Source organism: Podarcis gaigeae, assembly GCF_964106915.1.
Source record: "Podarcis gaigeae genome assembly, chromosome: 12".
NCBI lineage: Eukaryota > Metazoa > Chordata > Lepidosauria > Squamata > Lacertidae > Podarcis > Podarcis gaigeae.
Genome location: NC_139688.1, coordinates 45,841,284 through 45,866,753, shown reverse-complemented (window position 1 = coordinate 45,866,753; position 25,470 = coordinate 45,841,284). Strand labels below are relative to the sequence as shown.

Here is a 25,470-nt window from a genome sequence, read left to right as displayed (position 1 = left end):
TAGCAATTTAAGAAACATCCACCCACATTGTATATTTAATCTGCAACTGCAAGCACACTCAGCTAAAGTTATTTGTTCCTTAAACTTTAAAAGAGAGTGCCGTGCGAAATTTTTATAGGAGGGAAAAGAGAACAAATTAAAGGGTCAAACGACCCAGGGCTGTCTTCCTTATATTCTGCAAATGGGAACTAGAGTCTGTCACTCCCACAACTTTCCCCCTCTCCACACCCACCGTATTCCAGGTCAGTTTAGGAACAAAGCTTCCATGCTCTAGTTATCTTCCGCTTGGACTACTGCAGTGCACTCTACGTGGGGCTACTTTTGAAGGTGACCCAGAATGCGGCACCTAGACCGGTGACTGGGAGCGGCTGCTGGGACCGCATAACACTGGTCCTGAGAGATCTGCATTGGCTCCCAGTACGTTTCCGAGTACAATTCAAAGTGTTGGTGCTGACCTTTAAAGCCCTAAACGGCCTCAGTCCTGTATACCTGAAGGAGCATCTCCACCCCCATCATTCTGCCTGGACACTGAGGTCCAGCGCCGAGGGCCTTCTGGCAGTTCCCTCGTTGCGAGAAGTGAGGTAACAGGGAACCAGGCAGAGGGCCTTCTCAGTAGTGGCGCCCACCCTGTGGAACACGCTCCCCTCAGATGTGAAGGATATAAGCAGCTATCCTATCTTTAAAAGACATCTGAAGGCAGCCCTGTTTAGGGAAGTTTTTAATATTTAATGCTGTACTGTTTTTAACATTTGATTTGGAGCCGCCCAGAGTGGCTGGGGAAACTCAGCCAGATGGGTGAGGTATAAATAATAAATTATTATTATTATTATTATTATTATTATTATTATTATTCCTTTGGTAATACTTGGCAGAGGTAAAATTGGATTGGCAGACAGGTCCCAGGGGAAAGAAAACATCTGGCAGGGAAAGGGTTAAACATGCTCTTCTTGTCTTCCTCCCCACCCCCCAGCTAAGGTGTGTACACACTGTACCTTTAAAGATCATTCTTCCCCTCAAAGAATTCTGGGTACTGTAGTTCAGAGGAGCACTTCAAAGCAACCCTTAACAAACAATAGTGCCCATAATTCATTGAAGGAAACAGTATGCTCTGAATGCCATTTAAAGGTCTAGCACAAATCACCCCCAACTTGTTTTGCAGTGAATAAGAAGCTACTGTGGATTTGGATATGTACACTGAGTTTAATGTCTGTCATTTGAGTCCTTTGTTCCACATAAGCACACATGGAAAAGTATTCATTGTTCTAGTTGCCATGAGGAACTCAGTCCTCACGCAGGCAACCCAGCAGCCTTTATGTGGCTGTCTGTCAGCACAGCCTGTCCAGGTTTGTCTTGATAAGGAAAAATCCTGAGGTGTGGATTAACTCTGCTGCCCAGCTCGACTCCCCACAAGTCTCTCCAGTCAGCAAAAGAAAGATACTCCAGCCAAGTTAAAGGAGCAAACAGCAGTCTGCAGACCTGATCTTTATTTGTTGTGTCGTAAACAAAAATTGCCCTTATGGGGTATCCAAGAGCCCATATAGAGTCCTTACATAGGTTCCCTATTGGTAGGAGAGAATAACAGAGGCCAACAAGAGAATATTGAGAAGCAAAGCAGCTAGTAAGCTTGATCTTTATTGATCTGTTGCAACAGGGTGCTCCCCTCACCCGCAGGAGAGAGGAGGAACCCAGAAAAATGGCGTGCGAGGCCTTATAAAGACTTTTGAAATTGCCACCCTGTAGATCAAGACCACCCCCAGAAACATCATACATACATCACAGAATGCTTTTGAATTATGGTGCTGGAGGAGACTCTTGAGAGTCCCATGGACTGCAAGAAGATCAAACCTATCCATTCTTAAGGAAATCAGCCCTGAGTGCTCACTGGAAGGACAGATCCTGAAGCTGAGACTCCAATACTTGGGCCACCTCATGAGAAGAGAAGACTCCCTGGAAAAGACCCTGATGTTGGGAAAGATGGAGGGCACAAGGAGAAGGGGACGGCAGGGGATGAGATGGTTGGACAGTGTTCTCGAAGCTACAAACATGATTTTGACTAAACTGCGGGAGGCAGTGGAAGACAGGAGTGCCTGGCGTGCTCTGGTCCAGGGGGTCATGAAGACTAAACCAGTGTTTCCCAACCTTGTGCCTCCAGCTGTTTTTGAACTACAACTCCCATCATCCCTGACTAGCAAGACCAGTGGCAAGGGATGATGGGAATTGTAGTCCAAAAACAGCTGGAGGCACAAGGTTGGAAAACACTGGACTAAACGACTAAACAACAACAAACATCACAGAAGGGGTGTAACCTAAGACCACCCCCCAGATACATCATACCTACATCACAGAAAAGGCAGTCTAAACAGAAATTTGAATGTTGTTTTTCTCCTGTCATTGTTTATCTCCTGTCTGGCAGGTTACTTGACTGGATACCCTGGGGAGCCTTGCCAGTCTTTTGTAATGATAAATACTTAGTTCCTGGGCCAGGTCACAGGCTCACACCCTATTCATATCTTAAATGTGCCCTTAAGACAGGATTTGTGAGGAAAGAGACAATGGGGAGGTTTCCCACTTTGACCTTGCAGAGAAAACATTTGCTCAGTTTAGGAATCAAAATGGTTCCAGGTCGGTCTTCCTGTGCTGATCTATGTAGGTGCTTGGTTGGTACACTTATGAACATTACCATATATCTAAGACCATAAAATCCCTATCACAGTTGCAACAAGGTTCAAACACACAAAGAGTGGGAACATGGGGGGCATGGGGTTGCGTGAACCTTTAAGAGCTCCCCCCATTTCCCATAATACATTTTTCAACAGCATCATCAATACATCACAAATATGTCACAAAGCAGGAGTGCTTGCCATGTAGAAACATGAGCCCATCACCCACCCCTGTCAATAACCCTACTGACACCTTTTAACACATCCCCCTAGCTGCAAGGTTTTCCTCCACTTCTCCTCTGAAAGTATCAGGATTCAATCCACCATCCAGATGGATTTCTGCCTGAGGTATGTGCTGCCCTTGATCGCCTCCTGCCTCCTATTGTGAGGCTAAGTTCACACCTTGTAGAGGGGCAAGGAGTATGTGACCTTATGCTTAAGGGATTATGGAGGCAGGGGGAGCCCTTCCAGAGGAGTCATTAGCCGTTGAAACCAAGGAAATGGGTCAAACCGTTGAATTTTGGTGATTATTTGATTCTATGTTGGATACACAGAGGAAACAGTACGATGCAGGATATCCACTTACTGCTACAATTTTATAGTCTGTTTTTTTCTGATCCTCTTTGCTGTTGTGTATGTATGGTGCCTGACCTTAGTTAGAGACTGTGGTGGGGACTTGGGATTTTTGGGGAGCCATTTAAGTGCCCTCCATTCCTGGTTTTAACAGTCTCCACCTGCCTGACACCTGACATCAGAAACGACATCTTGGGGGAAAACAGCCGCTTGGGCCAAACTGGGACCTTGTTGTTGTTGTTGTTGTTGTTTAGTCGTTTAGTTGTGTCCGACTCTTCGTGACCCCATGGACCAGAGCACGCCAGGCACTCCTGTCTTCCAATGCCTCCCGCAGTTTGGTCAAACTCATGCTGGTAGCTTCGAGAACACTGTCCAACCATCTCATCCTCTGTCGTCCCCTTCTCCCCAGCATCAGGGTCTTTTCCAGGGAGTCTTCTCTTCTCATGAGGTGGCCCAAGTATTGGAGCCTCAGCTTCACAATCTGTCCTTCCAGTGAGCACTCAGGGCTGATTTCCTTCAGAATGGAGAGGTTTGATCTTCTTGCAGTCCATGGGACTCTCAAGTCTCCTCCAGCGCCATAATTCAAAAGCATCAATTCTTCAGCGATCAGCCTTCTTTATGGTCCAGCTCTCACGTCCATACATCACTACTGGGAAAACCATAGTTTAACTATACGGACCTTTGTTGGCAAGGTGATGTCTCTGCTTTTGGCCCATGAGCCAGAGCTTCCCCAACCCTGTTCTAGTAATATGGATATTTCTGACTCTTCAATGTAGGATTCATTGTATGTGGTGAACAGGGCCGCTCCACCCATGAGGCAAGATGAGATAACTGCTTCAGGCCGCAAGGTCCACTGTGGCAGCAGATCCCAATGTAGATCCTTCTTCCCCTGCTTGTTCCCAACACAGATTTTCTTTCACCCCTTCTTACCTGGCAGGGAGGGGAAAGCCATTTAGGGATGTGCCTCAGGTGGCAAAATGTCTTGGGCGGGCCCTGGCAGTGAATGCTTTTACAGTCGTACCTTGGAAGCCGAACGCCTTGTGAGTCAAACGTTTTGGCTCCCAAACGCCGCAAACCCGGAAGTGACTGTTTGCGAACATTCCTTGGAAGCCAAATGTGTGACATGGCTTCCAATTGGCTGCAGGAATCTCCTGCAGCCAATCGTAAGCCTCACCTTGGTTGCCAAACGTTTTGGAAGTCAAACGCACTTCCGGAATGGATTCTGTTCGGCTTCCAAGGTACGACTGTATTTTTAATTGTAGCATTTTGCTTCTTTGTTGCTTGCCTCCCTGGGCTATTTGGGGACGAAGAGTGAGATAGAAACATAACTGCTAGTAGTGATATTTGCGTCCAGATTCCTTACTCGCCATCCCTAGGCCCGCCGCTTTGGACAAGCATTTTGAGAGCTGGCTTATGCTGTTGTGCATTTGCTGCCCACTTCAGCCCACACAATCTGGAACCAAAATAGCAGCAGCTAAACCCGCCAGCAAGTTCCTTTGAACGATGCCATCAACCTTGGGTTCAATCCGACGCATTGTCTGGCACGGCTAGAAACCGAAGCCAAACCGGTCAGCTTCCCCTTAAAGTCCTTAAAGGTGAATTTATAAACAGAGTCCCTTACCTCCGTGGAAAGTGCTTTTCAGCAAATTACCGATCCCTGTGACGTACCGGTCTATTTTAACTTGGAACGTAAACCTATTTTTATTTCCAGAGACCTGAATTCTGGCGAACAAGGTCCCATTGTAGGCTGCCAAGCTCCATTCATTGGAAAAGGCCTATTCCCCCCGTGTTGTTGTGCCAAGATGCCAGGCTCTTTGAGACGATTAAAGGGGTCCAGCTGTATTTTCCAAGAAGCACAGTTTAGACGGAGCTGGTGAAATGACCACAGAATTTTTAAATAGATCGCTCAAGCTCTCCACTCCCCAATGACCTGGGAGAGTTTGGTGTTCCTCTTTAAGGGCCTGTAAGACAGAGTTGTTCCGCCTGGCCTTTGGCTTGGAGCCAGTTTGATTCCCTCCCCCCCCCTCTCTCTTTTTTCCCCTTCTTTTCCTTCTCCTCCTGCGATGAGGCTACATTTTAATATTTTAATGTTCCATTATTTTAATTGTTGTGTTTTATTTTTGTTTTTAAGTTTGTATTCATTCATCTTGTTTTTATTATTGCTTGTAAGCCGCTCTGAGCCCGGCCTTGGCTGGGGAGGGCGGGGTATAAATAAAAATTATTATTATTATTATTAAAAAGCTAAAGCGTTATTTTAACTCCAGATTGATTTAGCTCTTATCTAGACCAGGTTTTGACATAGTTGGGCTCTGGCTGAAATCATCAAGCGCACAGAACATGTGGTGGACATGCAAGATAACAAAAGCATTCTGGGAAATGATGTATAATGAGTTGAAAAAAATGTTTAAAATAACTTTTGTGAAAAAATCAGCTTTTATAGGAATTTTAGACGCAGAGATACCAAAAGAGCAGAAACTATTGTCTATGTATATGATGACAGCAGCACGGATACTAATGGCCCAGAGATGAATGACTGATGAAGATGATGGACTACGCTGAAATGGCGAAAACGACTGGGAAAATCAGAAACCAGGAAGATAGAAACTTTAATAAGGAATGGGAAAAATTTACAATTTACTTAAGAGAACACTGTAAACAACTGAAAACTTTGGCAGGATTTGAGTAACACTTTTAATGTATTAAAAACTAAGGAGGAAATTATTTTAAGAAAATAGAGAAAATATATGATGCAGTAGAAAAAGTTTGAAATGGAAACCATGGAGGGGTGGAGGGAAGTCCAAGGATTCGGGGAATCCTGAATGTTGATGATTATGATCAATGTCTGAATTTAAATGTAGAGAGTAAAACTGAATAAAAAGATTACACACACACACACACACACACACACACACACACACACAATATTATAAAGCAAACAACATCCCATACGTAAACTCAGCCATATAGGATGTGTTGCCATGGGACTTCTCCTACGTAGAAGTGGAGAACCTGTGGAATGCCAGATGTTGTTGGAGTCCATTTCCCACCAGGCTCAGTCTCCATGGCCAAAGTTTGGGGTGATGGCAGGAGCAACCCAGCAATAGCTGTGGGGGGGGGTGTCAAATGACTCCCCCCTACCTTTAACCTCTCAGATTTGCTGACACTGAATTGAAAAGGAATGCTTTCTTCTGTAACCAGGACGACTGTGGCGTTTGCCCTCCTAGGTGTGTGACATCATACTGGGTTCATAAGGAAAGGGTTAACCAAGTGTAAAATGATTAACCAATAGGAACCCAAGGGGAGGAGTTAGAGTTGTTAAGAAGTCAGTCTGGAGTTAGAGAAGAGACATAGAGGATAAGTCTGTGGGTTGGGCTAGTCTGATGTGAGAGAGTGAGAGAATCTCTTAGGAGGAGTCAGTCAAACAGTTGAGATAATCAGTCAGAAGGTATTAGGAAGGTATAGGCTGGTAAAGAAACTAAGGTTAAGAAACTGACAAGAAAATGATCTGAGAAACCATAAACTTGTTAATGCTTATAAAATAAACTGGTTTATTTGGTTTAATTTTAACAACTGTCTGGACTCCGTGTGTACCCAAGAGTAACGGGTTGGTAGCAGAGGGGAAGGTGAGCACAGTGGTGACACAGGGATCAGTAGACCGCCAAACATCCGGGGACCCTGTGTGATTGCCACAGAGTATACATCTATAAATGTATAGAGTAAAACTGAATAAAAAAGATTTTATATCTATCTACCGTATCTTATCTATCAAGCAAACAACATCCCATACGTAAACTCAGCCATATAGGATGTGTTGCCATGGGACTTCTCCTACGCAGTGGCGTAGCGTGGGTTGTCAGCACCCGGGGCAAGGCAAGTAATTTGTGCCCCTAACCCGTGGATTTGCGCCCCCTAACCCTAACCCCCAGATGTTGCGCCCGGTGCGGCCGCCCCCCCTGCACCCCCCACGCTACGCCACTGCTCCTACGCAGAAGTGGAGAACCTGTGGAATGCCAGATGTTGTTGGAGTCCATTTCCCACCAGGCTCAGTCTCCATGGCCAAAGTTTGGGGTGATGGCAGGAGCAACCCAGCAATAGCTGGGGGGGGGTGTCAAATGACTCCCCCCTACCTTTAACCTCTCAGATTTGCTGACACTGAATTGAAAAGGAATGCTTTCTTCTGTAACCAGGACGACAAAGAATGTGAGTTTTGTATATACATAAAATAAGGGATAAAGGTAGAACCTCCTTCGTGCTCTTGCAAATATACCATATTTTTTGTGTATAAGACGTTCCCCATGTATAAGACACCCCCTATTTTGGGGGACTCCAAATTAAGAAAACACGCCTCAGCACTATCCGTGTATAAGATGAGCCCCAATTTTAAACCTAATTTTTTTGGTTAAAAACCCCCTAGTCTTATATATGGAAAAATACAGTAATCAAATTTGAATCCTGTGGCAGCAGCTATTTATCCCCTATCCCTCCCCCCTTTCTAGTGAATTAGCTCTTATCTACATACGCTAAACCATCATGGCTCCCCCCAAAGAATTCTGGGAGCTGTAGTTTAAGGGTGCTGGAAGGTGTTAGGAGACCTCACAGAGCTACAGTGGCCAGAGTCCTTTAACCATCTATCCCACTTCACAAGGGACTCTGGGAGGGGAATTGGGGTCTCCTAAGAACTCTCGGCACCCTTAACAAACTCCAGTTCCCAGAATTCTTTGGGGGAAGCCATGACGGTTTAAAGCGGCACCGTAGTGCTTTGAATGCAGAGTATGACTGTGCCCCAAGATTGGTGCAGGCCGATAGGTGTTGCTTGGCATTGTGGTCATGAATAGGGGTGAGGCAAGAAATGCAGCTGTGAGAGAAAGTGAAGAGGAAACTTGGAGGAACGGACTGTTAGAATTCCTGCTCCATGATTGCAGTCATGGGATTGTTGTCTATCACATGACGATATATGTTTTGACTCCCCAGAGTGGGACGTGACGGAGACAGGATGTTTGTGTTACTGTGTTCCGTGAAGTGGGATTCGAACCGCCGACCTTCTGATCGGCAAGTCCTAGGCTCTGTGGTTTAACTCACAGCGCCACCGGCGTCCCTTTTTTTAGTACGTACATAATAAAGTAACAACAAATGGTTGTGTCGGTTGATGCACGATTCCCCCTGTGAAGTAGGGTGCAAATGGTTAGTTTTTAAGGCAACAACTACCGTCAAGCCTCTGTTACAAGATGTAAAAACAGCACCAAGGAGATATTTTATTTTTTTAAAACACAATGTAAGGCACACGTCTTCCACCCTCGAGTCAACTGGGCATCACATTCGGGCTTCAGCCACCACTGTTCCAAAGGCCTGGCATCTTGACAGCCGTCCAACCCGATCTCTCCCCCCCATCTCAAAAGAAAACAAGCCTCCTTTCATCTTCAAACGTTTTTGCATCCTCTTGGCTTATTAGGTTTCCATTTAAGCTGTTGGAGGTGGAAAGAGAAATTAAAATAAAGCAGCTGTTTCTGCAGGTTCTCTCGCTCTCTTTCCTTTGGTGCTCTTCCTCTTGCCTGTTTGTTTTGGGACGAACGGCACAAGGTAGTCCTGGTTTCTGACGAGGACGTGAAATTTCCACCTAGAGAAATTCATCTCTTGGGAATGCTTAGCCCGTAGTAAGGTAAAGGTAAAGGGGCCCCTGACCCTTAGGTGCAGTCGTAACCAACTCTGGGGTTGCAGCGCTCATCTCGCTTTATTGGCCGAAAGAACCAGCGTACAGCTTCCGGGTCATGTGGCCAGCATGACTAAGCCGCTTTTGGCGAACCAGAGCAGCGAACGGAAACGCCGTTTACCTTCCCCGCCGGAGCGGTACCTATTTATCTACTTGCACTTTGACATGCTTTCGAACTGCTAGGTGGGCAGGAGCTGGGACCCAGCAACAGGAGCTCACCCCGTCGTGGGGATTCAAACCGCCGACCTTCTGATCAGCAAGTCCTAGGCTCTGTGGTTTAACCCACAGCGCCACCCGCATCCCCTTAGCCCGTAGTAGGCAATACTAAAACATATTGAAAGTCACACACAGCCCTTTAGATCACGAGATATAAGCTAAGGCTCTCTTCTTTCTGCTGCAAGAAGTTCACCTAGTTGATGTGTTCTGGGCTCAACAGAACAGGGCAGATATTGAAGCACAACTATCTGCAAGAATGCCTTCTTCCACATCTATCAGGGCTTGTGCTCAGAGGTCAGAAGGTGAGACCCTCCTGGTGGTCCTTTCTCAGGATGAGGCCTGGGAAATGACCTCTTCAGTGGTGGCTCCTTTAAGACATAGAACTCCCTCCCTATTAAAATGCCCCAGGCCCCATCTCTGTACAGTTTTAGGTGGCTAGTTAAGACCAGTGTTTGAAACTCCCATTGTCCTAGGGGTATTTTGCAACAGGAAATTTCATCAGCGCAAGGAGCTTCTGACCTCTGGGTGCAATACTACGCCTAAGATTTTGGGTTAAAACTGAAAGAGTGGGTGAAAAGGAGGACCTTTTTCTGCCTCCCCACTTCCAGCTACTCTCTGAAGACTGGAGAAGAGAATATTAGGGGAGTGGGCAGGGGAAGACTAGAACATGTGAAAAACCAACATAATATTTTAGCTGCAGTTCATTCATTTTCATATTCTTGTTATAAAATAGCATGCCTAGACATTCTGTTGTTGTGCCCATAACCTCGGTTTAAGGTACCATTTACCTCCCAGCTTTCATATCTCGGTTTCTAACACTGGTTAAGGCACATCTGGAGAGACTTGACTGATGCGGCAATTAGTAATTGCTCTTTAGTGATCTGCCACCTGCTTTCAAATATTGTGTGATTTTTATGGATTTGCCGGTTTTAAACGGCCCTGGGGCTTGTGTAAAGGCAGTACAGTCGTATCTCAGAAGCCGAACGGAATCCTTTCTGGACGTCCGTTTGACTTCCAAAGCATTCGGAAACCAAGATGAAGCTTCCGATTGGCTGCAAGAAGCTCCTGCAGCCAATCGGAAGCTGCGGAACCCGTGTCGGAAGTTTGGGTTCCAAAGAACGTTCGCAAACTGGAACACTCATTTTGCATTGTTCCGGAGCCAAAACGTTCGACTCGCAAGGCGTTCGACTTCCGAGGTACGACTGTATATTAAACTAACGAAATGCACTTTATTTCTGAAATGGCTACAGAGACAATCACAGAATTGTACAGTTGAAAAGGACCGTGAGGACCATCAAGTCCAACCCCTGCAAGTGCAGGCATCTTTTTGCCCAGTGTGGGGTTCGAACCCACAACCCTGAGGTTAAGAGAGGAGCATCTCCTGCACTGAAACGAACGGGGGCTGTGTAAGTCCTACGGCACCGGCTCATAAACCAAGAGGCAAAATTGACAAACGCTGATTCTGAGCCAGCTAAAATGTTAAGTGTCACTGGGCGTTGGGCCTGAATAACCTGGTCCACAGGTTTCTATGGGACTTGGTTACAACTACTGCTAGCCACATTGAGAGACTCATGATTTAAATGCTAATTAAAGATGTGGCTAGGCAGTTAAGGTTTAGCCAGCTGGTGGCCCACAACGGCATGCAGGGCTCCCAACACGATTCTTCCTGATCTCTGCTATTCTTCCCTTAGTTAGACTGCGCACACAGGGTAGGATTAAAGGTAAAGGGACCCCTGACCATTAGGTCCAGTCGTGGCCGACTCTGGGGTTGCGGCGCTCATCTTGCTTTACTGGCCAAGGGAGCCGGCGTACAGCTTCCGGGTCATGTGGCCAGCATGACTAAGCTGCTTCTGGTGAACCAGAGCAGCATACGGAAACGCCGTTTACCTTCCTGCTGGAGCGGTACCTATTTAACTACTTTGACGTGTTTTCGAACTGCTAGGTTGGCAGGAGCAGGGACTGAGCAATGGGAGCTCACCCCGTCACGGGGATTCGAACCGCCGACCTTCTGATCAGCAAGTCCTAGGCTCTGTGGTTAACCCACCCATGTCCACCACGGGGCAGGATTACTTGCTCCCAACTATCCGAATGATACAGACTCCTGATTTGCGTTTGAAGGATCCCCATGTTCAGAAGTCAAGGTGACTGTGGCGGGAACAGCGGCCCAACTCAGCTCCACAATCTCTCTTGGCGCCTTTGCCCTCTTGGCACCAGAAACAGGTGAAATGGATTTGGGCGTGCATTCCATCGCCAAAGCACGAAAATGGCCAAGACGCAAGGCGTTTGCCACTGTCTCATGTGCGAGAACATCCCACGCACGTTTTGTTGTATATCAACAACAGCATGTGGCTCTCTGGATGTTAGGCCCCAGCTCTCATCGCTGATGAGACTTGAAGCCCCAATGGCATCTTAGGGGCCACAGGCTCCCCGTCTAACTAGGCAAGATCCTGCACATGGGTCTAAGCAGACAGTTGGAGTGTGACTGCCACACTTTGGAAAGCTACACAGCCGTCATTCTTACCAGATCTCTTTAATGGCCGTATTGTGCTTGAGAGCATCAGCCAGGCACTTGGCACCTCTGCTGGTAATCTGATTCTGGATAAGCCTGGAAGAGAAAGAGAAAAAGAAAGGAGAACACTCAGCGCCAGAGAACACACTCTGTTTGCGCCCGGTCCACAGCATCCTGCCTGTCACGCACTTGGCTTGGGCATGGTGCGTCTGAAGCGGAAAATCAACACTCCTTTTTGCTGAACAAGGCTGGGGTCTTGCCAGGAACTGGTGCTTTCTGATTTCCATCTGCATGGCTGGCCTGCATGGCATCAGACAATCCCCCCATAGAAGCGCAGCCAAGAGGCTCCAAGCCTCTTCAGTCTAAAGTGCACGGGCGTCTTTGAGGGTTACTGAGCTTAATTGTATAATTGACCACACAGCTGCTCTCTGATCACAGGAGAGCAGCTGTCTGGGGGATTATTCATGACGGATCCAAAGCGACGGCCGGGGAAGGCAATTCACTGGCCACTTTGGGCTGGCACCGCAAGAGAGGAGGCAGGAAGAGACTGGCTCAGAGGGGCCAACCATCAAAAATATGTAAAGTCATCTTGGAGTTCGATCTCTCCCGTTTTCCTTTGCCCAGAACACTGCAATTTATTTTTATTTATTTTTTTAAAAAGCTTCAAAACATTTATTTCTTTAGCATTAGTCACTCAAGGGTAATTTCAGTTACAGATAGGTAGCCGTGTTGGTCTGCCGTGTTGGTGTGTATCTGAAGAAGTGTGCATGCACACGAAAGCTCATACCAAGAACTGACTTAGTTGGTCTTTAAGGTGCTACTGGAAGGAATTTTTTTTGTTTCGAGGGTAATTTGTTATGGAAAAACACAACACACGGACAAAAGGAAATGTCAGCGTTACTGACAATGGGGTAGATCCCTAAACAAACGAAAACCAAGCCTTACATTTTGCTGGTGCTTTGATGGTGGTGATTAAATTAAACACTGTGTACACGGGACATCTGTGTCCAGGGCAGCGGTCTACCAGCTCCATCTGCTACGCCGGTTGAGACCCTACCTGCCCGCAGACTGTCTCGCCAGAATGGTGCATGCTCTAGTTATCTCCTGCTTGGATTACTGCAATGCGCTCTACATGGGGCTACCATTGAAGGTGACCCGGAAACTGCAACTAATCCAGAATGCGGCAGCTAGACTGGTGACTGGGAGTGGCCGCCGAGACCACAGAACACTGGACCTGAAAGACCTACATTGGCTCCCAGTACATTTCCGAGCACAATTCAAAGTGTTGGTGCTGACCTTTAAAGCCCTAAACGGCCTCGGTCCTGTATACCTGAAGGAGTGTCTCCACCCCCATCGTTCTCCCCGGACACTGAGGTCCAGCGCAGAGGGCCTTCTGGCGGTTCCCTCCTTGCGAGAAGTGAGGTTACACGGAACCAGGCAAAGGGCCTTCTCGGTGGTGGCGGCCACCCGGTGGAACGCCCTCCCATCAGATGTCAAGGAGGTAAAGAACCACACAACTTTTAGAAGACATCTGAAGGCAGCCCTCTATTGGGAAGTTTTTAACGTTTTGACGGTTTGCCACATTTTTATACGTGTCATCTGCATAGGAATCCTTCAAAAGTCCAACTGATTCCTCTCCTAGTCACTGGTTCAGCAACTCCTCCAGGGAATTGTGAAGAATGACGCACTCAAACTTTAGATCAGCATGAATCTGATGCCTTGATGCAAATTAAGGGCTTCCGGTGACCTTTCTGTCAAAAGGAGCCCAAAGCTCAGGGTTGGGTCCTTGTGTAGAAAATGTACAGTGACTGAAATGTGACTCGTAGCCTGAGGCAGTGACTCAAGAGTCCCTTCTCCGCGAGCCAAGACAACTCACCATAGATGACCCAATCGCTTGTTGACCTTTACCATTTCGGCAAAGCATTCAGCTGCTTCGTCATCCAGCTCATTCTTTGTTAGCCTGGTGAGAGAAACGAACAGGATTTTTCTTTTCTTTTTTTCTTTCATTTTTTTTATACACCGTATTTTTTGCCCTATAGGACACACCGTCCCATAAGGCGCACCTAGTTTTTTTGGGCGGAAATAAAGGGGGGGAAAGGCGCGGGGCTGGGGCGGGGGAGGCCCGAGCTTCCCCCGCCCCAGCCCCCAAACAGGCAGCTCTCTGCAAGCCGTGGGAGCCCAGCGCTGGCTCCCGCTGCTTGCGGAGAGGTCCGCGAAGCCTGCAGAGCGAGAGGGGTCAGTGCGCACCGACCCCTCTCCCTCTCCAGGCTTCAGCGAAAGCCTGCATTCGCCCCATAGGACGCACACACATTTCCCCTTCATTTTTGGAGGGGGAAAAGTGCGTCCTATAGGGCGAAAAATACGGTATATACTTTTCAAGTGTATATATCTAACTAATTTTACAATCATTTTGACATTTCAAAACTTGACTTCCTTCCCCCCTTTCTGCAGTTCCTTAAATTCATTTTTAATATCTTCTGCATATCCAAATTAACTTAATGTGCTCATTTATTCATCTTCTTTAAATATATACTCTTATGAAACTGCAAGTTATTAGAATTATCCTGCCAGTGTTTTTATCTCTTTGAAATTTATCTGTAAATTTTCCATAAACCACTGCTATTCTTTTTATAAAAAGTTTGTTATCTTGATTTCTTATTCTTCTGTTAGGTTTTGCCATTTCTGCATATTCCATAAGATTTTGTATCAAGTCTTCCTTTGATAGGACTTCTGCTTCTTTCCATTTTGGGGCAAGTAACATTCTGGCCACTGTAGTCGCATACAGGACCATGTTTCTATATACAGTGGTACCTTGGGATACATACGCTTCAGGTTACAGACTCCGCTAACCCAGAAATAGTGCTTCAAATTAAGAACTTTGCTTCAGGATGAGAACAGAAATCATGCTCCAGCAGCGCAGCGACAGCTGGAGGCCCCATTAGCTAAAGTGGTGCTTCAGGTTAAGAACAGTTTCAGGTTAAGAACGGACCTCCGGAACGAATTAAGTACTTAACCTGAGGTACCACTGTAGTTTAGGTAGTTCTGTCCCTATAATTCCCAAAAGAAAAGCTTCTGGGGTATTTTTTTTTTTACAAATGTTATTTTAAACATCCTTTTCATTATATATCATTTCCCAGTAAGCTTTAACCTTACTATAAGACCACTACATATGATAAAAATAACCTCCTTTTTTCAGTCCTGAGACTGTATGGCTGTCCCATGGTTTGGAAAAAAAAATTGAATTTCTTCTCTGCCAACATAGGTGCAATTTTATTGAAGATCCTGGCTAGCCAGGAATGAAATGGAAACTCTTAGATGCGCATGTCTAAAAGGTGTGCCAAGTGATTTGACAGTACAGCCATTGTGGGCATCATTGCGTTCAAGCAAGCTTACATTTTGCTAAGATTTCAGCATTCATTTGAAAAAGGGGTTGTTTTTTTTAATGCAAGTGAGATGAAGACCCACTCACCCCCCACATACGTAAGGCATTTCCACATGATCAAGGAAGGGTTTCTGGTTTTGCTTTCTTAAAATGAAAATAACAATGCTGCCATGGAAAGCATTCACGGGAATGGCTGGTGGAGACAAGGGCAGCTTGGAAAACTCCCAGCGAGGACAGAAAAATAGGTTTAGCCATTAGGACCACACCAAAACTGGTCTTCCACCTTCTCTCCATAGAGATTAAAGGCATTTATAGCTCAACGCTTGACCAAGCAGCCCCAGGCTGGGTTAATGGAGAATTATTGCCCTTTTTAAGTTAGTCTTTTATTTTCTTTTGTAAGCTGCTATGTATGGCTCTCCCCTTCTTTTGGGGTTAGGAAGAGGAAAGTGGAGCATATATACAGAAGGTACAAATACTCAGGATGTCCACAAAGCATTTTAACAAGCTCAGGAGGCTTGTTGCTAGCTGCAAATTATTAGTTAGTTAATCAATCAATCAAAATTTTATACCGCCCTTATATAATGAATTGAAAAAATGTTTAAAATAACATTGTTAATAAACAAAACAAAAACTGGAGCTTTTCTGTTAGGAATTGTAGGTACCAATATTCCAAAGGAGCAAAAAATACTTTTTATGTATGAGATGACAGCTGCACAGATGATACTAGCCCAGACATGGAAAGAAGACAAAGTCCCTATCAGAGAGGAATGGCAAACTAAGCTGTTGGACTACAGTGGTACCTCGGGTTAAGTACTTAATTTGTTCCGGAGGTGCGTTCTTAACCTGAAACTGTTCTTAACCTGAAGCACCACTTTAGCTAATGGGGCCTCCTGCTGCCACCGCGCCGCCGGAGCACAATTTCTGTTCTCATCCTGAAGCAAAGTTCTTAACCTGAAGCACTATTACTGGGTTAGCGGAGCCTGTAACCTGAAGCGTATGTAACCTGAAGCATATGTAACCCGAGGTACCACTGTATGCCAAAATGGCAAAACTGACTGGAAAGCTCAGGAACCAAGAAGACCAAAACTTTTAACAAAGGATGGGAAACATTTAAACTTATCTGGGAGACCACTCTAAGCAGATGAAAACATTAGCAGGATTGCAATAGCACCTGTAATGTAGCAAGTACTATGGAGACAATGGAGTGACATAAAATATGGATTACTGAATAATATGCAGTTGAAAACATTGACAATAGGACCCATGGAGGAGGAAGGTGGGAAGTCCAGAGATTCAGAGGAATCTCTAAATATAGATATGTACTTTGTATTGTTATACTCTTATACTTGTAAAGCCAAATAAAAATTATTTAAATAAAAATAATTTATCCACATGTCTCAGGGCAGTTCACAGATAAAAATAACAATATTTAAAACACAAAATAGCGTATTTTTCACTCCACAAGACACACCTAGTTTTTGGAGGAGGAAAACAATATATATATTGACACAAGCCACAAAACCACAGCTCGCCCCTATACACGAAGCCAAGCCAAAGCACAACTAAGTGCAATACAGCCATCTTCTCAGGAAAACTCTTCACAAAGTTCAAGAGGTCAAGACACAAAGACTTTAGCAACTAATCCACACCTAATGACCCACCTAAGTGGTACTCAGGATATCACTCAAGAAATCACTCAAGGTATCTCTCAAGTAATTAAGGAACAAAAGAAGAAAAGGCACACTAGCCTGGGAACTTCCTCTCTGCCCAGAACATTGGAGGCTAGACACCACACCCCCTCTACAGTATTTATAGGAACTCAAACATTGAGATCCCGCTCTGTTCCAGTAACAAGAAGCCGAAAGCACCAGCCTGAAGATGACGAGTGAGACCTCGTCGAAACGTCGCCTAGACACCCCAACTTTTACACGGGAAGACACCCGAGGACACCAAAACCTGCATTCCTGTACCCGTGAAAATCTACGAAAGCAATATATATATATATATATATATATATATATATATATATATATATATATATTCTGAATCCCAGAAGCCAGAACAGCAAGAGGAATCGCTGCACAGCGAAAGCAGCAATCCCTCTTGCTGTTCTGGCTACTGTGATAGCTGCGCAGCCTGCATTCGCTCCATAAGACGCACACACATTTCCCCTTACTTTTTAGGATGGAAAAAGTGAGTCTTATAGAGCAAAAAATACGGTACATAATAAAAATAAAAACAAGAATAACCCCAAAATCTCCTCGCTGACACATTTTAAAAGGGCATTGTATGTCAATCAGCCCTAAAGGCCTGGTTAAAGAGAAACATTTTTTGCCTGGCGTCCTAAAGGCGTATAATGAAGGCACCAATCAAATCTCCCTGGGAAATGAAGAAATGAGCTCTCTAACAATAGGCAGTGAGTGCTGACAGAAATGAAGACAGAGGAGCCGCTGAGAAACAAGGTGCGGTTGTGAGGTATGATGTGGCTCAGGGGTGGCTGAAGCACTTGATTTGTATGCTAAAGGTCCTGGGTTCAAATCCCAGCATCTCCAGTTGGGCTGGGAGAAGCCCCTGCCTGAAACCCTGCAGGGATGCTGTCAGTTAGTGTAGGCAATACTGAACTGGATGGACTTTGATTCACAGTTCAAGCCATCAACAGCGTTGCGGCCTGCCGTCTTGCATCAGATCCCGGGCACCACTTGGCACACGATCCAAAGTTGCCTCCCCTTTACCGTCAACGCCGGGACTGGCTGTTCCAAAAGCACAATAATTTATTGTCTCCAGAAACGCGGTTGTTGTGATCAGCCAGGCATTGTGAGAACGATGATGGAACAAAAGAGGGCTTGGCTTTCCAGTGCGTCAGGTGGGGTGTTTAGTGTCCCTGCTTCAAAACCGGTTCAAAGGCACAGGAGGGAGAATGTCTGGGGCACAAATGAGTCGCAAGATATTCCTTACGATAATTACGGGGTGTCTTACAGGTGTGCCACAAAAGGCCGTGCGAACGCACCTGGCTAATGCTAGATTGCTCACTGCTTGCTGATGTTTATTGTCATCTGTGCTGGGATTTATTTTACATGAAGAGTGGAGTAACAAATAAAAAAGAAGCGCTACCAAAGCTCCATTGGTTTGCCCTGTATGTTAACGCAATGGGATGAAGACTCATCTACCTGGATAACTTGGTTTGGGAGGAGGAAATGTCTCTTTCTCTCCACTGAAGATCCCTCTTTCCTCCAGGGATCTGTAATTTAGGGTTCAAAAATCTAGCTATACACCCCTCCAGACTGTTTCTCTCTAGCCTTCCACCCCTTTCCACATTTACCGTATTTTTCGCTCCATAGGACGCACTCGACCATAGGACACACCTAGTTTTAGAGGGGGGAGAACAAGAAAAAAAAAATCTCTCCCTCTCTGCGCAGCGCCCCTTCAGCGAAGCGGCATGAGAAACGGAGCCCCTTCCATTTCTCCTCCCGCTTCGCTGAAGGGGCGCTGAGCAGAGAGGTAAAGCTGTGCAGCGCCTCTCCAGCGAAGCCAGGAGAGCGAGAGGGATCGGTGCGTACCAACCCCTCTCGCTCTCCAGGCTTCAGAGAAAGCAATGCAAAGCCTCCGGAGCGCGGTGGGAGTGCTCCCACTGCGCTTCGGAGGCTTCGCGTTGCTGTCGCTGAAGCCATGGAGCCCGCATTTGCTCCATAAGAGGCACACACATTTCCCCTTAATTTTTGGAGGGGGAAAAGTGTGTCTTATAGAGCAAAAAATGCGATAAATCTCTCACCGTACGCTCCCGAGTTCATTTTGGATTCATTTAATCATCAGGTTTAGTCAACTTAATCAGCTGCTTTTAATACTTAAAAGTGTTTACTTTTTAAAAACTCACTGCTGCTCCCTGGGGTTGGATGTGGTCTAGCTCTGATGCTGTTTCTTGCTAGCTCAGACATCCTTGGGCTGCTAGAACAAGCCTGCAGGGCCTTATCAGCAGAAGCAACAGCAAAGACGTTCAGAAGCCAATGGTTGCCGCTGAGGAAGTGCTCTTAAGGAGGACGTGGAACCAAGAATTGAAACCATACGAATGTGGAGGTTGGGGTGGTGAATTATTCTCTCAAAACTACTCGGAACACACTGAAATGCTAGGAAAACCATGGTGGGTTAAAAACCACACACACACACACACACCATGGCTCAGGGCCACAGTACCTCAAGGACTGCCTCTTTCCATATGAACCTACCCGGACCCTGAGATCACCTTCGGAGGCCCTTCTTCGTGTGCCTTCTCCTTGAGAGGTCCGGAGGGTGGCAACACGAGAACAGGGCCTTCTCTGCAGTGGCTCCCCCTCTGTGGAATGTTCTCCCCAGGGAAGTTTGCCTGGTTCCTTCATTATACACCTTTAGGCGCCAGGCAAAAACATTCCTTTTTAACCAGGCCTTTGGTTGATCTGATTGACATCCTATGCCCTGGGGGGTTTTGTGGGGGGGGCTATTGGGTTGTTGTTTTCATTTTCATTATGCACAGTGGAACCTCGGTTGTCAAAAGCTTCAGAAGTCAAACGTTTTGGCTTTCGAACACCATAACCTGGAAGTGAATGCTTCCGTTTCTGAACGCCCCTCAGAAGTCAAACAGCTTCTGAGGCACGTTTCTCCATTTTTTCAATGGATTTTGCCGACCAGCAATTGCACCTCAGTTGTCGAACGTTTTGGAAGTTGAATGGTCTTCTGGAATGGATTACGTTCGACAGCCGAGGTTCCACTGTATTTTGTGGTTTTATATCTTGATTTTATTCTGTGAGTCGCCCCGAGACCTCCAGGTATAGGGCGGTATATAAATTTAATCAATCAATCATATTTGGTCAGATTCTCAGGCCCTTGAGAGCTCAGCAACATGGCATTGGCAAGAGATACTGGCTTTTCTAATTCACAAGTACAAAGCTGTTGGATCACTGCCACTTCCTGGCCGGGGCGCATTAGCTTGGCTGTCGAAAAAACACATCCCTTCCAACAGGACCACGGCTCACGCTACAAGGAAAAGGGAGGTGATCTCCAAATGCAAAACTCAACCTATCCGGCTGCAGCAGAGGGAGACAGGGGAAACAGGGCCGCTGTTTCCGTCCCAGCTGGTCATCGTAAGAGCTACGTCATAACTCGGGGGGTTGAAAACATGTGGTCCTCTGGGTGTCGTTCGACTCCGACACCCAACAGCCCCCTGTCGGCGTGGCCAGTGATAAAGAGGAGTTGCCCCCGACCACGGCTGGAGCGCCACCTTGTGTTTCAGCCTAGATGTAACTTTCTAAGGGTTTGCTTGTTTTCCTCTTCCCTCCTCAAACCTCTTTCCTTTTGCGTCATCTTTTCAACTGTCAGCCTGGGGGGGGAGGGGCCGCTATTGGTCTCACGCGATAGGGTAAAAATGCCCCAAACAAAATCCGAAGAGTTTCCTGCTGTGGTTTATTTGTTCTCCTCACATTTTTGGCCTTGGCCTCTTCTATGCTCAAAGTGATCCTTCCAGTTCCCTCATGTACCTCGCACAGAAATCTGCCACTCCAACCTAGGCCTACTCTGGAATCTGGTACGGACTGAGATAGGTGAACCCGCCATGTAAAATCCATGTCCCCTCTCCTTGTAAGCGAAGCTGCCCCCCTTCCCAGAATCTGCCAACAAGCGGATCCTTACCAAAATATATTCACGGTGCTATTGTGCTTCATGGCTTCTGCGATGCTTTTCCCCCCTTCGGTGGTGATGCCATTAAACGCAAGACTGCGAAGCAAAAGACAGGAGGGGAAATATTTAAAAGATGCACGTGGGCGCACACACAAAAGAGCAGCAAGTGTTTTCTTTCGACAACCTCGCAGCTGGATGAGACTTTGCGGAACCGAACAGTATACAAACAATGATTCACATGGATGTGCCACAGATAAGAGTGCATAGGGCCCTTCTTCCTTCTGTTTCATACAGTAGTGTCATAAGGGGAGGACATTTGGGGCAAGGACCCTCTCAGCACTCCCCCCCAACCACAGTAGGACTAACTTAGCCTATGTCAGACGCACCAAGTGCCCTTATTTTCCAGGGGCAATCGCCCCAGTTTCTGATTTGATCCCGGAATGTCCCGCTTTTCCTTAGGACGTCTCCTATTTTCATTGGAGAAATGTTGGAGGGTATGGAGTTATCCGCCCCCCCCCCCAAGCCATCTGAAGGCAGCCCTGTACAGTGGTACCTCGGGTTAAGTACTTAATTCGTTCCGGAGGTCTGTTCTTAACCTGAAACTGTTCTTAACCTGAAGCACCACTTTAGCTAATGGGGCCTCCCGCTGCTGCACGATTTCTGTTCTCATCCTGAAGCAAAGTTCTTAACCCGAGGTACTATTTCTGGGTTAGCGGAGTCTGTAACTTGAAGCGTATGTAAACCGAGGTGCCACTGTAATAGGGAAGGTTTTTTAAAAATGCTTTTAATGTTCATTATGTTTTTGTGTATGTTGGAAACCGCCCAGAGTTGCTGGGGCAACCCAGTCAGATGGGTGGGGTATAAATAGTAAAATTAATAATAATAAGAAGAATAAGAATAAGAATGATTTATTAATTTGAATAGGATGTCCCTATTTTCATTGGAGAAATGTTGGAGGCTATGCATTTTGAAATCAATGAGAAACCACTTGGAGATTAGCAGTAAGGAAAATGCAGAGAAGGTGAAGAAGAAGAGAACAAACAAACACAGCCACACAAAAACCACATTTGCAATGCCTAGATATCTGCCCCAAAGACTTCCTTCCTGAAATTAAGCATTAACGGTCACATAACTAGAGAACGTTTCCATGCTGCCCGACAGCCTTGCTCTGCCAACGGAGGAAAGGTTTGCAGGCAAGGAAAGCCCCACCCCACGATAATTGGGTCCGGAAATTCTTCCAAGTAAAATTTGAACCGTTTTGTGTGACAACTGCTAGATAATGAAGCCGATTAGAAAAGCTGTTCGTTTTGGTCAGGATCCAAAAAGCAGAGCAGCTATTTCCACACGTCTCAGAGCGGTCGGTCCCGTCCCCCCCCCCCGGCTCTTAGATTTCTCACAATTTTTTCCCTTGCACCTGTATCTGGTGAGTGGGTGTTTCAACAGCCGTTTGTGCCGTGGCACGAAGAGCTGCTGCTGTTCAAAGTGTGGAGAGGGAGGGAAAATCATTTTGGGCTGAAGCAAGCCTTGGCATGCTCTTTGCATGCCAACCTCCCTGGCTTTCTCTTCACCTGCCTCTCCTCTTCACATGTAGATCCGTCGACGTTATTCCCAGAGGTATCAACACTGTTAAGATCCTTCCAAAACAGGCAAAAAACTTCCACTTTAACAACAACAACAACAACAACAACAATTGATTATTTGTACCCCGCCCATCTGGCTGGGTTTCCCCAGCCACTCTGGGCAGCTTCCACAGAGACCAAAAATACACTAAAATGTCACACATTAAAAACTTCCCTGAACAGGGCTGCCTTAAGATGTCTTCTGAATGTCAGGTAGTTGTTTATCGCTTTGACATCTGGTGGGAGGGCGTTTCACAGGGCGGGCACCACTACCGAGAAGGCCCTCTGCCTGGTTCCCTGTTACCTCACTTCTCGCAATGAGGGAACTGCCAGAAGGCCCTCGGCGTTGGACCTCAGTGTCGGGTTGAACGATGGGGGTGGAGACGCTCCTTCAGGTATACTGGACCGAAGCCGTTTAGGGCTTTAAAGGTCAGCACCAACACTTTGAATTGTGCTTGGAAACGTACTAGGAGCCAATGTAGGTCTTTCAAGAGCGGTGTTATGTGGTCTCGGCAGCCGCCCCCAGTCACCAGTCTAGCTGCCGCATTCTGGATTAGTTGTAGTTTCCGGGTCACCTTCCAAGGTAGCCCCATGTAGAGCGCATTGCAGTAGTCCATTCTTCTTCTTCTTCTTCTTCTTCTTCTTCTTCTTCTTCTTCTTCTTCTTCTTCTTCCTCTTCTTCATAGGTAGCTCAAGGTGTCTTGAGCATTCGAAGTGCCCCAAAACATGGAGCTTCGTCTCTCTTGCTCAAAGCCAGCAATTTGAACAGCTAGTACTTTGGTTGCTGAATGCCTTGGAACTCGTACGTTTTGGCTCCCAAACGATCGGAAACTGGAAGTGAGTGTTCCGGTTTTCAAATGGTTTTCGGAAGCCGAACGTCCGGCACGGCTTTTGGCTGAGTGCAGGAAGCTCCTGCAGCCAATCGGAAGCCGCGCCTTGGTTTTTGAGCCGTTTCGGGAGTTGAACGGACTCCTGGAGCGCATTCTGTCTGAGAACCAAGGTACGACCGCACCTCATCAGGGGGATAAATGATGCCCCATGGAGACAGCAAAATGGAAGTGTGGGAGGCATGTTGGGCTTGCAGTGGCAACCAAAAACTCGAGCTTGGAAGCAGGAGAACCTGCATATACAAGAGAACAGATTCACCTGTGAGTTTCCTCCTCAAATGGGAGTCTTAAATGGAAGCGAGGAAGGAACTGAGGCTTGCAGAATCCGTGCTGTAACTGTCTCCTAGTGAGACCAGTAAGCCTTTTTGGTCTTTCGGGAGAAATGCCACATCAAGAAATGGCTTTTCACACTTCTCCGTTTCAAAATGGAGTTTGCGAGGTGGCATGGAGAGGGGTGCTGCTGTTTTACCACTCTTGAACCCGAGGCCACTCATGTAAGGTCCTGGCTCCGATGCAGGTGGATTCCCTGAGCACAATCCTGCAAGGCCACTCTTATACTCGCTCTGTTTTGTAAGAAGACAGTGCTTCCCATCAGGTCCCTTAGGTGCAACCAAATGAAGTTTCTGGGGAGCTTTCACAAAGCAAGCTCAGAACTGGGATGCTGGCTAGGTCAGCTGCCCTCGCTGAGCCTCCAATGGCTGCTACCTGTATAGACAAGCAATGCGCCAATCAGGTAAAGTGTTACTGCGGAGCGTGGGCAACTGGAAAGGGCCTTTTCGGTGACAGCCCCCTAGTTATGGATTCCCTCCCAAAAGAGCTTAGATGAGCACCATTATCCCTGAGCTTTCTCAGGCAGGCAGTGAAAATGTTTTTATTCCATCTGGCTTCTAATTCAACGCTGGACATTTCAACTGCACAAAGCCTTGGATTTTAAGCTTTTGAAAACATTTTTATTCCACCTGGCTTCTAATTCAATGCTGGATGTTTTGACTGCGCAAAGCCTTAGATTTTAAGCTTTTGAAAACATTTTTATTCCAATTGGCTTCTAATTCAACAGTGGACACTTCAACTGTGCAACGCCTTGGATTTTAAGCTTTCGTTGTGTATTTATTTATTTATTTATTTATTTATCATCATCATCATCATCATCATCATCATCACCATCATTCATTCATTCATTCATTCATTCCCTGCAGCTGCCTTCTCCTCAAAGAGATCAGAACCTTCCAACACCATTGCAAAGAAGCCAAGGCAGACAGGGATTTTTGACCAAAACTAGCCAGCAAGGATCACTGGCGAGTTCAACAGAGATTTCCAAACACAAAAGACTCAACGTTTTCTCTGGTTCTCAGCTGTTTCACACATTCAGCATGGGGAGACATGGGTCTGCCATAGTTTGCACTTCCAGAAAGAACTAGAAACAATTATGGCTTCCTTGTATGTTATTTTATTTTTGCATAAATCTGTGCTGTTTTTTCTTGGTCACACGTTTGTGTGCAGGTGGAGCACTCTCAAAAAAATTGCGCTGCAAGAAGCGGCCCTCTCTTCTCACCCAACTAAACAGACTTTTGAGATTTTCACTTGATGAAGTCTGCCATCTTGTGGGAGAAGGAAAACGGCCATTCTCCTTAGCCGAGAATCATCAAGGTTTGTTTGTTAGATGAAAGAAAAGTGATTGACAAGCTTTTGCTTTTTCCCTTAAGGAAAATTGTGTTTTAAAAGCGCCTCTCCAAATTCTGAGAAGCTGCCAACGTCAATTTTATTTTTTAGTGCTTTTTACAGCCAAATATGGACTGTCAATGCTGTTTTGGTACTGTAACGCCACCATTTAAGACATCAATCATCTTTGATTTTTTAAAAGGTCTTTGCTCTAAATTAGGCTCCCTGGTTCTCTGCCAAAAACCTATTGGTATTGCTTGACTACAACAGACTCAGTTGCTGCCCAAGACAGATCCTGACAACAACCGACTCCATTTACCTAGGCCTAGAGCGGGGGTCAGCAAACCTTTTCAGCAGGGGGCCGGTCCACTGTCCCTCAGACCTTGTGGGGGGCCAGACTATATTTTGAAGGGATAAAAATGAACGAATTCCTATGTCCCACAAATAACCCAGAGATGTGTGTTAAATAAAAGGGCACATTCTACTCATATAAAAACATGCTGGACTGTCTGTGGGCCGGATTTAGAAGGTGATTGGGCCGGATCTGGCCCCCGGGCCTTAGTTTGCCTACCCATGGCCTAGAGCATCCCTGTGAGGCATTGTGGGAAATTCAAA

The 25,470-nt window shown here is 46.2% G+C and overlaps 1 protein-coding gene across 1 annotated transcript in view; it reads right to left on the bottom strand.

Moving 5' to 3' along the window:
• Positions 1-8,451: 8,451 nt before the first annotated feature.
• Positions 8,452-25,470, bottom strand: part of NOD1 (nucleotide binding oligomerization domain containing 1) — a 37,069-nt gene continuing 20,050 nt past the window's right edge. Inside the window, 4 exon segments of the mRNA XM_083705603.1 lie at positions 8,452-8,695; positions 11,678-11,761; positions 13,542-13,625; positions 20,703-20,786. Coding sequence (XP_083561729.1) covers positions 8,623-8,695; positions 11,678-11,761; positions 13,542-13,625; positions 20,703-20,786 — 325 coding nt within the window. The 3' untranslated portion in view covers positions 8,452-8,622.